The sequence below is a fragment of the Ictidomys tridecemlineatus genome, chromosome 10 (genome assembly GCF_052094955.1).
Source record: "Ictidomys tridecemlineatus isolate mIctTri1 chromosome 10, mIctTri1.hap1, whole genome shotgun sequence".
Classification (NCBI taxonomy): Eukaryota; Metazoa; Chordata; class Mammalia; order Rodentia; family Sciuridae; genus Ictidomys; species Ictidomys tridecemlineatus.
Window position 1 is genome coordinate 135,799,306 of NC_135486.1, and position 14,098 is coordinate 135,813,403.

General features: G+C 50.4%; 1 protein-coding gene across 2 annotated transcripts in view; it reads left to right on the plus strand.

Annotated features, from left to right (window-relative positions):
• The window catches only part of Fam234a (family with sequence similarity 234 member A), a 30,207-nt gene extending 16,868 nt beyond the window's left edge, over nucleotides 1-13,339 (plus strand). Inside the window, exons 2-14 of one of the 2 annotated variants that reach the window (XM_078024383.1) lie at nucleotides 1,939-2,008; nucleotides 2,881-3,059; nucleotides 5,915-6,214; nucleotides 8,426-8,542; nucleotides 8,860-9,048; nucleotides 9,532-9,662; nucleotides 9,827-9,959; nucleotides 10,220-10,349; nucleotides 10,827-10,967; nucleotides 11,292-11,367; nucleotides 11,575-11,730; nucleotides 12,067-12,169; nucleotides 12,248-13,339. In XM_078024383.1, the coding sequence (XP_077880509.1) occupies nucleotides 5,947-6,214; nucleotides 8,426-8,542; nucleotides 8,860-9,048; nucleotides 9,532-9,662; nucleotides 9,827-9,959; nucleotides 10,220-10,349; nucleotides 10,827-10,967; nucleotides 11,292-11,367; nucleotides 11,575-11,730; nucleotides 12,067-12,169; nucleotides 12,248-12,453 (1,650 nt within the window). In that variant the 5' untranslated portion in view covers nucleotides 1,939-2,008; nucleotides 2,881-3,059; nucleotides 5,915-5,946 and the 3' untranslated portion in view covers nucleotides 12,454-13,339. The remainder of the gene's footprint in view (nucleotides 1-1,938; nucleotides 2,009-2,880; nucleotides 3,060-5,914; nucleotides 6,215-8,425; nucleotides 8,543-8,859; nucleotides 9,049-9,531; nucleotides 9,663-9,826; nucleotides 9,960-10,219; nucleotides 10,350-10,826; nucleotides 10,968-11,291; nucleotides 11,368-11,574; nucleotides 11,731-12,066; nucleotides 12,170-12,247) is intronic. The other variant, XM_005323668.5, reaches the window with a different exon arrangement.
• Nucleotides 13,340-14,098: the final 759 nt, after the last annotated feature.

Sequence of the window (14,098 nt, forward strand, 5' to 3'; positions counted from 1 at the left end):
TTCTGCCTTGCTCACTAGTTGCACAAGGGCACTGGCCAACAGGCTCTCACAAGGGGCCAGTTACCCTACTTCCCCACTGTGCTGCTTGTGAGTAGAGGGTTTGGACCTGCTCCAAGTCACAGCAGAGTTGGGCGCTGCGGGGCAGTATTCTTTCACAGGTTCTCTAAATCAAAGCCTGGTAGCTGAGAAAGTGTCAGGTCCCCCCCACCCCCCCACCCCTGTGCTATCCCATTTAGTCTGATTTCACATGGTCAGTCATGCAGTCGGTTTAAGAGTTTATCTTTCCTCTCATTCCTGGAGGTCGGCTTTGTAACTGAGCTGTGCTGGTCACATGTCTGCTCAGACTTGCCAGTGCACGGGCTTTCTGGGAGGGGCAGTTGGAAACCAGTGGCCTGTTTCTGCCCTTGAGAGTCACCTTTTACACCTTTTAGAATGTGTATCATATGTCTTTAACATTGGTATTTTAAAATTAAACATCCCGCTACCTTCGTAATCATATTTTGTGCACTATCGTGTGGTCTTAATTTTAGGTATCCAAATAGCTTGGGGATTAGAGAAACGGTTAGGGAAAAGAGCAGTTTGCTTTATGAGCTTGAGTCTGCGCTTGCGTTAACTAAAGTGGCTGAGAGTTCCAAAGCAGGAAACTCAGGACACAGTCTCAGATGGCTTGATTCCATGGCTTCACCATTCCTAGGTCTACATGGGCTTATGAAGACATAGGTCTGCTGCCCAGGCCTAGTGACCAGCTGAGCTGGTAGCTGGTCAGGTGCTGCTATTCAACACAGATTCCAGTGACCCCAGGCCCAGATAGGCCTGGGAAGTGTGTACTGGGGAGTGGACAGGCCTTTTTTTAGACTCCCAGGACTTTTTTTTTTTTTTTTTTTTAGAGAGAGAGAGAGAATTTTTAAATATTTATTTTTTAGTTATTGGCGGACACAACATCTTTCTTTGTATGTGGTGCTGAGGATCGAACCGGGGCCACACGCATGCCAGGCGAGCGCGCTACCGTTTGAGCCACATCCCCAGTCCTCCCAGGGCCTTTTGAGCAGCACTCCTCATTCTTTTTTTTTTTTTTTTTTAAGTATTCATATTGTATGGTTAACTATTGTTTGAAAGTTAAGAGTGTCAGGGTTGCCAGAGCTAACAAAATTAATAAATCTTAATAAAGAATTAAATTTTAATAAACTCTTAATTTTGAAACAGTTTTGGATTTACAGAATTATATGGATGGTTCATATTTATCCCAATTTTTTCTATTATTAACATCTTACATTAGTATGGCATATTTGTCACAATTATTAAAATGATAGTGATACAATATTATTTGTAAAAATCCTTACTTAGATGTCTTCAGTCTTTCCTTAATGTCCTCTTCCTGTCCCAGGATCCTACTCAGGATACCACACTGCCCTTGGTGGTCCTGTTTCCTTAGGTTCTTCTTGACATTCAGGTGCAATTTTCATCTCAAGGAACAATTTTTTATAGTAGAGGTACATCGCATGCAAAATTTGGAAATAGTTATTTTAAAATAATTACTCCTTGTTTATCTGAAATTTAAATTTTTGGTAATATTTTTAGTGATGCATTAAATTATCCATAATAATGGAATTCATTGTTACACATTCATACATGCACACAATATAATGATATAATTTGGTCCATTTCATTCCCCCGTACCTCCTATTTCCCTCCACATCTTCCACCCTTTGAGTCCCTTTCTCTACTCTACTGGTCTTCCTTCTATTTTTATGAGATCCTGCTTTTTTCCTTGTTTCTCTTTAGCTTCCACACATGGAGAAAATATATGAACCTTGACTTTCTGAGTTTGGGTTTTGAAATTTAAACTCAACTGAGCATTCTCTATTTTATTTGGCAACCTGTGTAGTTTGACTATAGCCTGACATTATTTTCTTTCTTTCTTTCTTTCTTTATTTTTAGTTTTCGGCGGACACAACATCTTTGTTTGTATGTGGTGCTGAGGATCGAACCCGGGCTGCACGCATGCCAGGTGAGCGCGCTACCGCTTGAGCCACTTCCCCAGCCCAACCTGACATTATTTTCAACCTTGCCTTAGCAATCCTTAGGAAAAGGGTTGTTTTCATTTTGTCAACATGCATTTACTGAACTCTGTAGCCAATCTGGGACTTGGGGGTGAAGTAAAATAGTTTCTGCCTTTAGGATTCAAAGCCCAAGATGACTAGAGATACTTTTTAACTTTTTTTTGTATCACTTAAAAAATCAAACTTGGCACAATGCATGGGTCACGGTGCCTCTCTTTTTTTTTTTTTTTTTTTTTTGAGAGAGAAAGAGAGAGAGCAGGAGAGAGAGAATTTTAATATTTATTTTTTTAGTTTTCGGCAGACACAACATCTTTGTATGTGGTGCTGAGGATCGAACCCGGGCCGCACCCATGCCAGGCGAGCATACTACCGCTTGAGCCACATCCCCATCCCCACGGTGTCTCTTTTAATTTAACCCCTCTGGTGTCATATTTTTTGAAGGGCAGTTGACCACATTTAAAACATGTAAAGGTTACAGAGCCTTCAAACTAACAGTTTCACTGTAAAAATTTATTCTGTTAAAGGTTCCCAAACTTTCTAAGTTCATGGTAGCTCTAGTATCTAGTTTTATCTAGTTTTTCATAGCACCCTTAGACCAAAAGAAATACAAAACAATGTTTTAAGTTGTTAGGTCCAAATAATAAGTATTTATGCCCTAAGTTGGTAGCTGTTTGAAAAAATTTACATACACTGGAAGAAAAATAATTTGTATTTAATTGTTAAATAAATTGCTTAACTAACAAAATGCATGTACCTCTTAGCCATCACACAGCTTCTGAAACCTTCCAATCGGGTTGGACATAATCACACTTATTTCCAGATCATTACTGATTTTTGTTCGAGGCTCACTCTTTACACCAGTAAAAATCCGACTATACAAAGATTTGACATCACTGATCTAATGTTGAATACGTGAACTTCCTGGAGCTGATGGTTCACAGTGCACCCCAACAGAGGTCAAGTGTTCCTGCATTTCCCTCAAAAGGATGCAGCTTCTCTGTGAGTTCTCTGTGGCATTGTGGGGGCACCTTGGCACAGGTTTCAGAGGTCTTAATCCATAGAATGCCGCTCCATTCCTCAGGGCTCAAGGTGAGCCAGGATATCATGGTGGAAGAGTGTGGCAGAGGGAAACAACTCATATGATGATCAGGAAGCAGAGAGAGAGCAGCACCCCTCATTCTTGCATATTGCTTGAGGCTTAAGGGTGCTTGCAGTGCCCAGAAGGTGCTCTGGCTTCTGGTAATGAGGGCAGCCACAGCTTAGAGAACTAAGGTTTCCTTCCCAAAGAGTTAGACCTTAAGAATGCCTTAAAGACAGAAATCTAGAATTTTAGTATTGCTAAAAGAACTTCTGAAACATTTCAAGTGTCCCTTCTGGGAACCTGGGGCATAGAGCTAGGTTTACAGAGCAGAGGTCTCTCCTGGCACTGGTGTCTCGCCCCCTGGTCCTGCTGTCAAGCCACTGCAGTCCAGGCCTCTGGCTCCCCCCCACCCCAGCTGCGTTTTCTGCAAAGCTCCTGCCACACCTTCCCATGCTTAATGAGTCTCCCTCATGACTCATTGTTTGATTTCCCTTGCGTCCAACTCATTAGCCACACATTTCCTGATCTCCAAGATATTAAAACTCAACTCATGCTTCAGCACTGAGGAGAGGGCACACGGGTTTGTGTTTTCAGTTGTGTTCAGACACACATGACATAAGATTTTCCATCAGTGACGTTTGGTGCATCTGTGGTATTTTGTAACCATCGCCACTCTTCTGTCATCCAGAAGGGAATCCCACTCCTGAGTGGTTCTTCCCCACGTCTCTGACTTACTTAATGTCCTGTAGATGTGCCTGTCCTGTGTGTTTCACGCACACAGAGTCAGACAAACGTGGACATGGGTGTCTGAGTTGTACCAGGGGGTGCAGCCTTGGAGGCTCACTCCCCTCAGCCTCACCTTAGAGGCGGCCCTGTAAGGACGGACCAATTTGTTTCTCCACTTATTTATTGATGAACATTGAGGTGTTTCTCCCTTTTGGCTATGGTGAATAATGAAGCAATGAACATTTATTTATAAGTGTTTTAGTCTTTGCCTTAAATTATTGTTGGTATATAGAAGTAGAATTGCTGGATAGCATGTAACTCTGTTTAACTTTATTTTTATTTTATTTTATTTTGTTTATTTATTTTTTGTACCTGGGCACTTAACTAACCACTGAGCAGCCCTATTTATTTATTTATTTATTTTTCATCTTGAGACAGGGTCTCACTAAGTTGCTGGCTGCCCTCCAATTTGTGATCCTTCTGCCTCAGTCTCCAGAACACAGTGATTACAGGCATGACCACCATGCCCGGCTCTTCTTAGCTTTTTTTTTTTTTTTACTGTAGTTGGACACAATACCTTTATTTTATTTATTTATTTTTATGTGGTGCTGAGGATCGAACCCAGGGCCTTGCACATGCTAGGCGAATGCTCTACCACTGAGTCACAACCCCAGCCCCTCTTCTTAGCTTTTGAGGAACCGCCAGCTTGTTTCCCCACATGGATCTATACCATTTTCCCACCAGCAGTGTTTGAGCTCCACTTCTCACATCATCACTCACATTTTTTTTATTTTTTAAATAAAAACCATTTTAGTGGGTATGTGCACAGGATTTTCAATGAATTATTTTTATTAAATAAAGAAAAACAATGAAAGTCAAAAAGCGAAAAATTCAAAACAGAAAATAGCAGTCTCTTGTCTGGTCCATCCAGACCCATCCCTCAGTAGCAGTCTTCTGGGGGCCCTCTGTCTGCTGCCCTTCCAGCTTGAACTGCTGGCTTTCTATTTGGGTAGATGAAGGCTTTAACTCACCTGATCCTGTGATCCCTGCCATCCTCTCCATGTAATTTGTATTAGTTAGGGCACCAGCTTGGCTGTTTGAAAAGGACCAGGATTACAGATCTCTTGCTGCAGCAAGGCATAAGCCTGTTTCTGTTTCACATCCTACAGCACAAACAACCCAGGGCTGCAGAGGTGGTTTTCAGATTTTACAGTGCCCCACTCTTTCTGGACTTCAGCTTTCCCATCTTCAAGTATGTTTTCCATTTGGGTTTCTGAGGTGGCCACTCCAGGTATCCCTACCACACCCACCATCAACCAGCAGCAGGAGGGGACTGGGCCATCAGAGACCTTCCACCTCCCTCTGCAGCTGGGACTCAGAGGCTGTCACTCCGAGTCTGGCTTTCCCTGCCCCTGTCCATTTTCATTCTGTGCCTCACTACTGCTGATACACACTTTGTCTTACTGCTGTAACAAGGAGCTAGTGTTTGAGTGCTTACTATTGTTATTAGTGCATTACATGCACAATGATTTAATCCTTAAAATAGTCTTCTAGTCTCCTAAGTAGGTATTATGTCCCTTTTACAGGTAAGGGCACTGAATCGTAGACCAATCCAATCATGGTCCCAGGTCACACGATAGGGCAAGGCTGAAATGCCACAGCCCATCTTCATTTGAGATTCCTTGAACTTGGAGTCTGTGTGCCCAAGGGTATCCACGTGTGAGAACGTTGTTCCAGCAGCCTCTCCCATCTGTGCCCATGGAAGGGCAGGAGCTTGGCCAAGCCCTGGAGCAGCAGGCAGGAAGCCCCAGTGTGAGAGTGCCCTTCCTGCCTGCTGTGCACACCCGTGTGCCTTCCAGATTGCCTGGAGGCCTGCTGGGTGGAATCTGTTCAGGACGACACCCTGAGTGCTCAGGAAGCTGTATTTCTGGGGCTGAGGTTGGCAGTGGCAGCTGCAGCAGACTGCTGGAAGACTGGACGCTGCGCACGTGTGGGGAGCTGCAGCTGCTGGCTGCTGGCCTTAACTGCTCCTGTTTTACTGATACAGTGACCAGGAGCTAAGCTTTGGGATGTGACAGAATGATGGACAACAAGGATTTAGAAGCCGAAATCCACCCCTTGAAGAATGAAGACAGAAAATCACAGGAAAATCTGGGGAACAGGTTGAAGAATGAAGATAACTTGAAAAGCACACCTCCACAGACCCGGCTGTCCCGCTGCCGCACTGTGGCGTTCTTCCTGTCGTTGTTTACCTGCCTTTTCGTGGTGTTTGTTGTCTCGTTTATCATCCCGTGTCCAGACCGACCAGAGTCCCAGCGAATGTGGAGGATTGATTACAACGCAGCAGGTGAGGGGGCAGGACTGTGGTCTTTGACAGTAAGTCAACCAAGCGTCTGCCAGTTCTGTGCCCCACTTGAAAAGCACACCTCCACAGGGGTTTTAGGGTGCTCCAGAGCAGCCTCAGTGAAACCAGAAGCACTTCTTCGGTTGGGTGGACAGGCACACACAGCTCGCAGCTACTTTTCTCCTATTTTCCTTTATTCTTTTCTGGTACTAGGGATTGAGCCAAGAGTGCTTAACCAACATGAGGACGTGAGCCAATGACCTCACATCCTCAGACCTTTTTATTTTTCATTTTGAGACAGGGCATCACTAAGTTGCCCAGGCAGACCTTGAACTTGGAATCCTCCCACTCAGCTTTCCTAGTCCCTGGGATGACAGTCATGTCATGTGGCTACCGTAACTGGCTTGGTTACTTTCTTTTTCATATTTTTTTCTATAAAACATACAACTGGCAGAAAGACTCAGGTGTCATGAAACATGGGAGATATGCAGCGGGTGGTGTCATCCAGGCTTGTTCTGCTCTGGCCAGAGTGAAGTGTGCCTGTTGAATTGGTTTCCTCCTCTCGGGACAGCATGCACAGTTGTCCTGGCAGTGGGTGGGAGAGGCAGTGACCTCAGTGCTGCTTTGCATACTTGACTTCTTTGGGGGGATAAAGAGAATTTCTCATTGAAGCCTCACTTACTGTCACTTGCCCAGGTTCCAGGACCACTGCCCCTCCCACCCCCCCACCCCTGCCTCGTCCCCTTCTCCTGGTCCTAGGAAGGAAGGAAGGAGGATAGGTTGGTTCTTGTGCCTGCTAGGCTTTTTGTTTCTGTAAAGTCACTTTTTCCAGGTGTTTCATATGCCTCAAGTGTGACAGCTGTCACTTCACATGACATGCTAGGGACTGAATCCAGGGTGCTCTATCACTGAGCTGCACCCCAGCCCTTTTTATTTTTATTTTGAGATAGGGTCTTGGTAAGTTATCAAGGCTGGCCTCCAACTTGTGATCAGCCTCCCGAGTCCCTAGGATGGAGGGTGTGGCTGTGTGCTGGCCTTCTCTGTCTCTGAGGTGGTTCTGTGGTACTCCCTTCATACTATCCATATGGTATATTACAGTAATGGATTTGGGGATGTTAAACAAAACTCAAATTGCTGAGGTAGAAGCCATTAGATGCTGGGTGTGTCTCAAAAACAAAACACAGGACTGAGGATGAAGTTGTTGTTGAGCACCCCTGGCCTCCACCCTTTGTATCACAAAACAAACAAAAAAACTAGCACCACAGGTCACCTGAGCACACTTCCAGCCCATGTTCCGAGAGGCTGATTGGCCTTCCTCCTGGTGGCAGCACCCTGGGCTCCCACTGTGGAGCCCCCCAATGTGGCAGCAGTCCTCCTGCCTTTCCTTCATGCCAGCCACACCAGTGGGTCTGAAGCAGCCTCTTTATGGTCTTGCCTTGCAGTTCCCTGATGACTAGTGATGTGGCCTGTCTCTTCATGTGCCGAGGGGCCATGTGTGTATCTTCTTAGGGTCCTTTGCCCATTTTTCACTGCGTTGTTTGTTCTGTTATTGGGCCATGGGAGTCTTTATAGTCTGAACACTTGTGCCATATGCATATGACTTGCAAATATTTTCTCCTGACCCGTGGGTCATCTTTTTAATCTATTGATAGTGACCTTAGATGCACAAAAGCTTTGAACTTCGAAGAAGTCTCATCAACTTTTTGTTCTGTTGCCTGTGCTTTGGGCATCATGTCTAAAAAATCATTTTCTAAATCCAATGCCATGTAGACTTCCCTGTGTAAAGCACTTTATAGTTTTAGCTCTGTTTTGGACTGATTCATTTTGAGCTTTTGTGTAAGCTAAGGGCCCATTGTCATTCTTCTGCTGTTTGATTTTAAGACAGAGTATATCATTTGAGTCCTTGAATAAAAGGAAGCAGTAGGCCTGTATGTGGACGGAGTGCGGCTGTCTGGATCCTAAGTTGGTCCAGGAGGATCCCTCTCAAACCCAAGCATTTAAAGCACCTGTTTGTACTGCCTGAGCATCCTGCCTATGTCAACACCTGCAAGGATCTGCCTGGCCTGTCACATTCCTGAAGAATTGCTGCTTTTTTCAGTGTGGGGGAAAACCTGCTCATAGTGGCAGGCAGAGCAGAGCAGTGGGTCATGTTAGACTTGACTTTTCTGCAGGCAGGCATGGCCTGTGGAACGTGGTCCGTGGCTTCTTTTTCAGTTACCTATGACTTTCTGGCCATGGAAGACATAAACAGGGACAGGATCCAAGATGTTGTCTTTCTTTATAAAAATACCAACAGCACTGACAATTCCAACCAATCCTGCGCTGACGAAGGTATTTTGGTTTTATCTGAGAAGGAGGGGCTCCCTACAGGGAGAGGGGTCTTTGTTCTGGGTCACATTCTCACTTTTGTGGTGTTTGGGGAGGCAAGTGGTGGGATTCTGGAAACCATCCCATCCCTCTTCCTTCCTTCCAGTAGTGGGAAGAGGAAAGGAGGCAGGCTCAGCCCTGTCACCTACTTGGGGCTGTGAGTCTGAGCTTAGGGACCGGAGACAAAGGAAGCAGGGCCAGGCCCAGGCCCAGGGCTGCAGGCAGGGCGTGAAGAGGGCCAGCTGCACCAGCTGACTGGAGGCTGTGGTCTCTCCCCTCAGGCTTCTCCTCTCCTTGTGCCTTTGTGGCTGCCGTGTCAGGGGCCAATGGCAGCGTGCTCTGGGAGAGGCCTGTGGCCCAAGATGTGGCCCTGGTGGACTGTGCTGTGCCCCGGCTGTCAGATGGCAAGTCGTCTGCCTGTGTCCTTGTGGGAAGACCCAGTTCTCTCACTGCAGTGGACCTGCTCACAGGTGGGCCCTAGGTGGAGGGCTGGGAGAAGAAAGGCATGGTGAGGACAGGCCCTGGCCCCCGACCAAGGATCTGGCTCCGAGGCACTCTCTCCTGGCAGAAGCTTACACCTGTGGGTGCCACTTGGCCCAGATCAGGCCCTACCCCCAGCTGGGAAGGGTCACATTGGCCCTGGGTGTTCTGGAGCAGCCCTTGCCCAGTGCCCAGGAGTAGGAGGTCCCGGGTGGAGTCCAGGAAGAGAAGTCTTCCAGGAGTGACACTGCCGTTTTCCAGTGGCCACCATCTTTGCTCACGTGGGTGTGCCACATCTTCAGCACAGCATCTGTTCCTCTTGATGGGACGTCAGGCCCATTCACACATGTTCCCATTTCTGAATGTGTGGGCCACAGGCCCTGAGCGTGGATGACTTCCCCAGGGCCGTTGCAAGGTTGCTGGGAAGGTGTCTGCAGTGTACACCTGTACAATGATGGTGTGCTTGGTTTTAGGGGAGACCCTGTGGAGCCAACCCAGCAGCTTTGGTGGGAATGCCTCTGTCCTGAGCCCTCTGCTCCAGGTGCCTGATGTCGATGGTGATGGGGCTCCAGACCTGCTGATCCTTACCCGGGAGGCCACACAGGTGCCGGCCCACACTGCTCTCTTCCTGAATCCCCAGTCCCAGCCCCATGCTGCCTCCTCTCAGCCTCCTTGTCCACTTTCACCTCCCAGAGAGGATCAGGTCTGATCCCAGACTCTCTTGCAGGTCCAGGTCTACCTCTCTTCCACTGTCCTTTGTCACTGCAGGTCAGTGGGTACATCTATTCAGGCAGCACTGGGCGCCAGATTGGCCACAGAGGCAGCCTCGGTGTGGACGGAGACAGCGGCCTGCTCCTCCATGTCACCCGGACGGGCGCGCACTACATCCTCCTGCCCTGCGGTATGCCAGCCCCTGTGTTCCCAGGGGGCGCTTGCTACTCACAGGAGTGCTGGTCTTCAACAGATTAGCTCAGCGCCCTGGAGAAAGCAGCATGTAGGGAAGCTGGCTTCTGCCCCCAGGGCATCTGCTGCCCTCTGTCACAGAGGTGCTGGTTGATCCCAAAGTTCAGGGGACCCAAGCACCTGTTCCGTGGGTGGCAGCATGCTGGGTATGGGGCTGCGGGGTGACCCTAGTAACTCCTACTTCTCTGTTTTAAATAGCAAGTTCCCTGTGCAGCTTCTCTGTGAAGGGTCTCTATGAGAGGGTGACTGGGAGAGAGAGCCCCTTCAAGAGAGACCCCCTCTGGGAGAGCATGCTGAACACTTCTGCCACCAGGCAGCTTCTGCACAGGTTGGTCTGGAGCATGGTGTTTGTCCCACGGGTTGGGCTTTGGGACCTGCAAGGACCACAAGAGAGCCAAACAGGCTGAGGGCCACTGTGCAGCTCTGGGCCGTGAGACCATCCTGTATTCAGAAAAGGGACACAGACAGATGGAGGCCAAGCACAGCTGAGGAGAGAGCATCCTGGTGGGATGCTCCTCCTCCCTGGGCAGCCAGGGTCCCTTGAGGAGAGAGCGTCCTGGTGGGATGCTCCTCCTCCTCTTCCTCCTCCTCCTCCCTGGGCAACCAGAGTCCAGTCCCATTCAGGAGAGAGCTCCCTGGTGGGATGCTCATCTTCCCCCCAGCTACCAGGGTCCTGCTTTTCCTCCAGCTGGGGGGCTGAGGCGTGGGGCTATGTTGTGGGAACCTACAGGAGTCAGTCCCTACAGGCTTGGTGGGGTATGAGGCAGCCCAGGGACTGTGTGCTTCTTTATGCTCCCCTGTCCAGCTCTGGAGCAGTCCGTTACTTGATGAGCGTTCCAGGGAAATCTGGCCAGGACTTGCTCCTTGTGAGCTCTGAGGCCTGTGTGCTCCTGGATGGACAGGAGCTGACACCCAGGTGGACCCTCGGTGAAGTCCAGGTCATGAGGTATGGAATCTATCCCCTTGTCCCCTCCTGGCATCTGCAGCCCACCCCACTGGCTGGTAGGAGGGTGGGGGGCAGGCTGGAGGGGTCCACATTCTTCTGCCAAAGGCCTTTTTCCTAGCCATTGGTGCTGCCCTTCCCCTATAGTGGGGCCAGTGAAACCTCTGGTTCTGAGGGTCATCTATTCCTGGGGCCAGATATGGGCATCCCCAGCCCTGTCCTGGTGTGGACATGGAGGACTGAGTGGCACACTGTCCCCAGGTGTTTCCTTCATCCTAGTCTCTTTACAGAGATCCTTTGTGAACTCTTCTTCTCCTCCTCTTCCAGAAAACCCATCCTTGGCCACTACAAGCCAGACACCTTGGCCGTGGTCATTGAAAATGGAACTGGCACTGATAGACAGGTGGGCTTTACTTCCTCCAGAGATTCCAACTTGACACAGTCGAGAAGCAGCACTGTGGCCCCAGAGGCAGCTGCCCTCAGACCAGAGAGAAGGTTCTGGCTGCCTCCAAGAGAGCAGCTGCCTCCATGCTGGCATGGCTAGGGGCATGTATGCCCATGTAAGCCCTGAGTTTATCCCAGTGCTCCCCAGTGTCCCCTCCCTCCCCAGATCCTGCTTCTGGACCTTGGAAGTGGGGCTGTCCTGTGGAGCCAGGCCCTCCCCAGCTTCCCTGGGGGCCCACCTTCTGCCAGTCTGCCAACTGCTGACCACCGCTCGGCCTTCCTCTTCTGGGGCCTCCATGAACTGGCCAGCACCAATGAGATGGTATGGGGGAACACACTCGGGATAGCCCTGCCCATTGGTGGCTGGCCCATCCCAAATCAGCTGAAGCCTAGTGGGAGTGGGCCACAGTGGGGAACGTGCCCTGAGGGGTCTCCTAGAGCTGATAGGGATCTCTGTGTTGGGGAGAACTGATATAATGGATGCCAGGAAGGAACAGGACCAAACTCAGGTTGGGAAGGGGGGCTTCCTGGTGGGTGTCAGCTCTGGGCATGGTAGCTGTAGTGAGGCATCCCTGAAGGTGGCCTGAGTATTGCCTAGGTGTGGCCTTGGCCTGGGGACAGCGGGAGTGTTGAGGCCTGTTGGTGGTCCTCACTCCAGGAGCCCAGAGTCGCCCAGCACAGTCTGTACATGTTCCACCCCACCTTGCCCAGCGTCCTTCTGGAGCTGGTCAACATCTCTGCCCACATCATTGCCTTCGATGGTGAGTGTGATCGTGGGCCCGGGCACCCAGGTCTGCTCTGGCTGACCCTGAGAGGCTCTAACAGCTTCTCCCCCACAGCGCTCCTGTTTGAGCCAAGTCGCCATGCTGCCTATGTCCTCCTGACTGGCCCAGCAAGCCCCAGTGTGCCTGGCCTGGTCTCTGTGACCAAGCACAAGGTACGAGACCTTGTCCCAGGCAGCAGGGTAATTCGCCTGGGTGACGGCGGGCCAGACAGTGATCAGGCCATCAGGGACCGCTTCTCCCGGCTACGGTACCGAAGCTAGTTATAAATGGAACCAGCTGCAGCACGTGGAAAGACTCCAACTGCAGAAGCCAGGCACCCTGGGAAGTGGGCCCCTCCCTCAGCCTCCTATAGAATCCCCACTCCTGACCTGGTGACCACTGTCCACTTGGGAGCCACGGCCTTACTGGTCACGACCGAGGATGTACATGGTGTTGCCCAGGCCCCTGACCCAGCACTCCATGTGCACACTGAGCTGCACTGGGTTTCACTATGCCCTGAGGGTCTCAGCCAGGGTGCCTCTGCAGCCTCCTGGGCTGTGAGCAGAGCTCACCTTGTGGCATGGCACCCTTGCTCTGTGCCCTCTCCTTACCAGCTTCTCCCAGGCCAGAGAAGCCACTGTAGAATGTGCAACTCCCAGGCCTGATCTGCGTGCCCCTCCTCTTCTTGCCTGGTCCCCCCTCTGCACTGACCTCTGGGATCATGAAGATCAGAGGATGGGTGCTGGGGAAGACCTGAGGCCTTGCAGCCCTCCAGGCCTATCCAGAGCAGATGAAGCAGCTCCCATGGGGGGAGAGGAATAGGGATCTAGAGTGGGGGTGCCCCCTACAGGTGGGCAGGGGGCCTGCACCACAGCTTACAGGTGTCCTTAGTGCATCCACTTGGTGTCAGTCTGTGCCCTCCACACACAGGAGCTGCTGTCCAATAGAGGCCCCATGTCCCTGGGCATGGGGGCACCTCCTGCCCCACTCCCTGGTGCTCACCTGATGTAGGACTCACTCTGTGCCTTGTCGCTCCTGAGGCCCAAGGGCAACTGCTATGCTCTGCAAGGAGCAGCCCTGCCCAGACCAGAACCTGAGCTCTGTAGCAAAGAGCCTGATGATGCCAGTCACCACAGAAACTACAGAATAAACGTGCACTGTCTCGAAGAGCCCTGTGGTCTGGTGTGAGCCCGCCATCTGCCTGTCTGCCCAAGGAGCAAAGCAGGAATTTACTGGACAGGAATTTACAGGCCCAGCAGTCGCCACACAGCCTTGGGAGCGAGTCCTGAGGTTTGAGAACTGCTGACCAGCAGGGCACCAATCCCCTTGTAAGCAGGAGCCTTGGGCCAGCATGGGCCTGCAGTGGAGGGCTGGGTGAGCACCTGCTGCCACTGGGGCAGGGCAAGGCTGGGAGGGGCTTCAGGGAGATGCCATGCAGCCTGGAAATGAGGAGCCTGCCGGAGCTTGCTGTGGTTTAAATACAGCTCTGGTCTCGTAGCCTCTAAGGTATCCTTGCTCCTCTTTCTCCTTGGGAAGGCCTGGGGTGGGAATGTGGGGTTAAGGTTGAACAACTGGATGTTGTGCTAGGAAGTAGGTCCACTGTCCCTGAAAAATAAAGGCAACCCAGCCTACAGAACTTGAGCACAGAGGGGCTATAAGAGGGGCTATAGGGACAGTGGCATATATGAGAACTGCCAGGGGCAGAGAGAGGGTTTGCCTGGGGGCTTCAGTAGAGCCATCCCTGGGGGAAGTGCTCTGCAGGTCAGCTGGTGACTGCTAAGGACAGGAGTCTGTTCCCAGCTTCCCTCCAACCACAGTCTTCACCTCCTAAACTTGTTACCATGACCATGGCCACTCATGGGTCCTAGAGGCTCTGCCCATGCTGTGCCCCTGCAACTTCAGGGCCTCAGAGAAGGCTGGGCACAG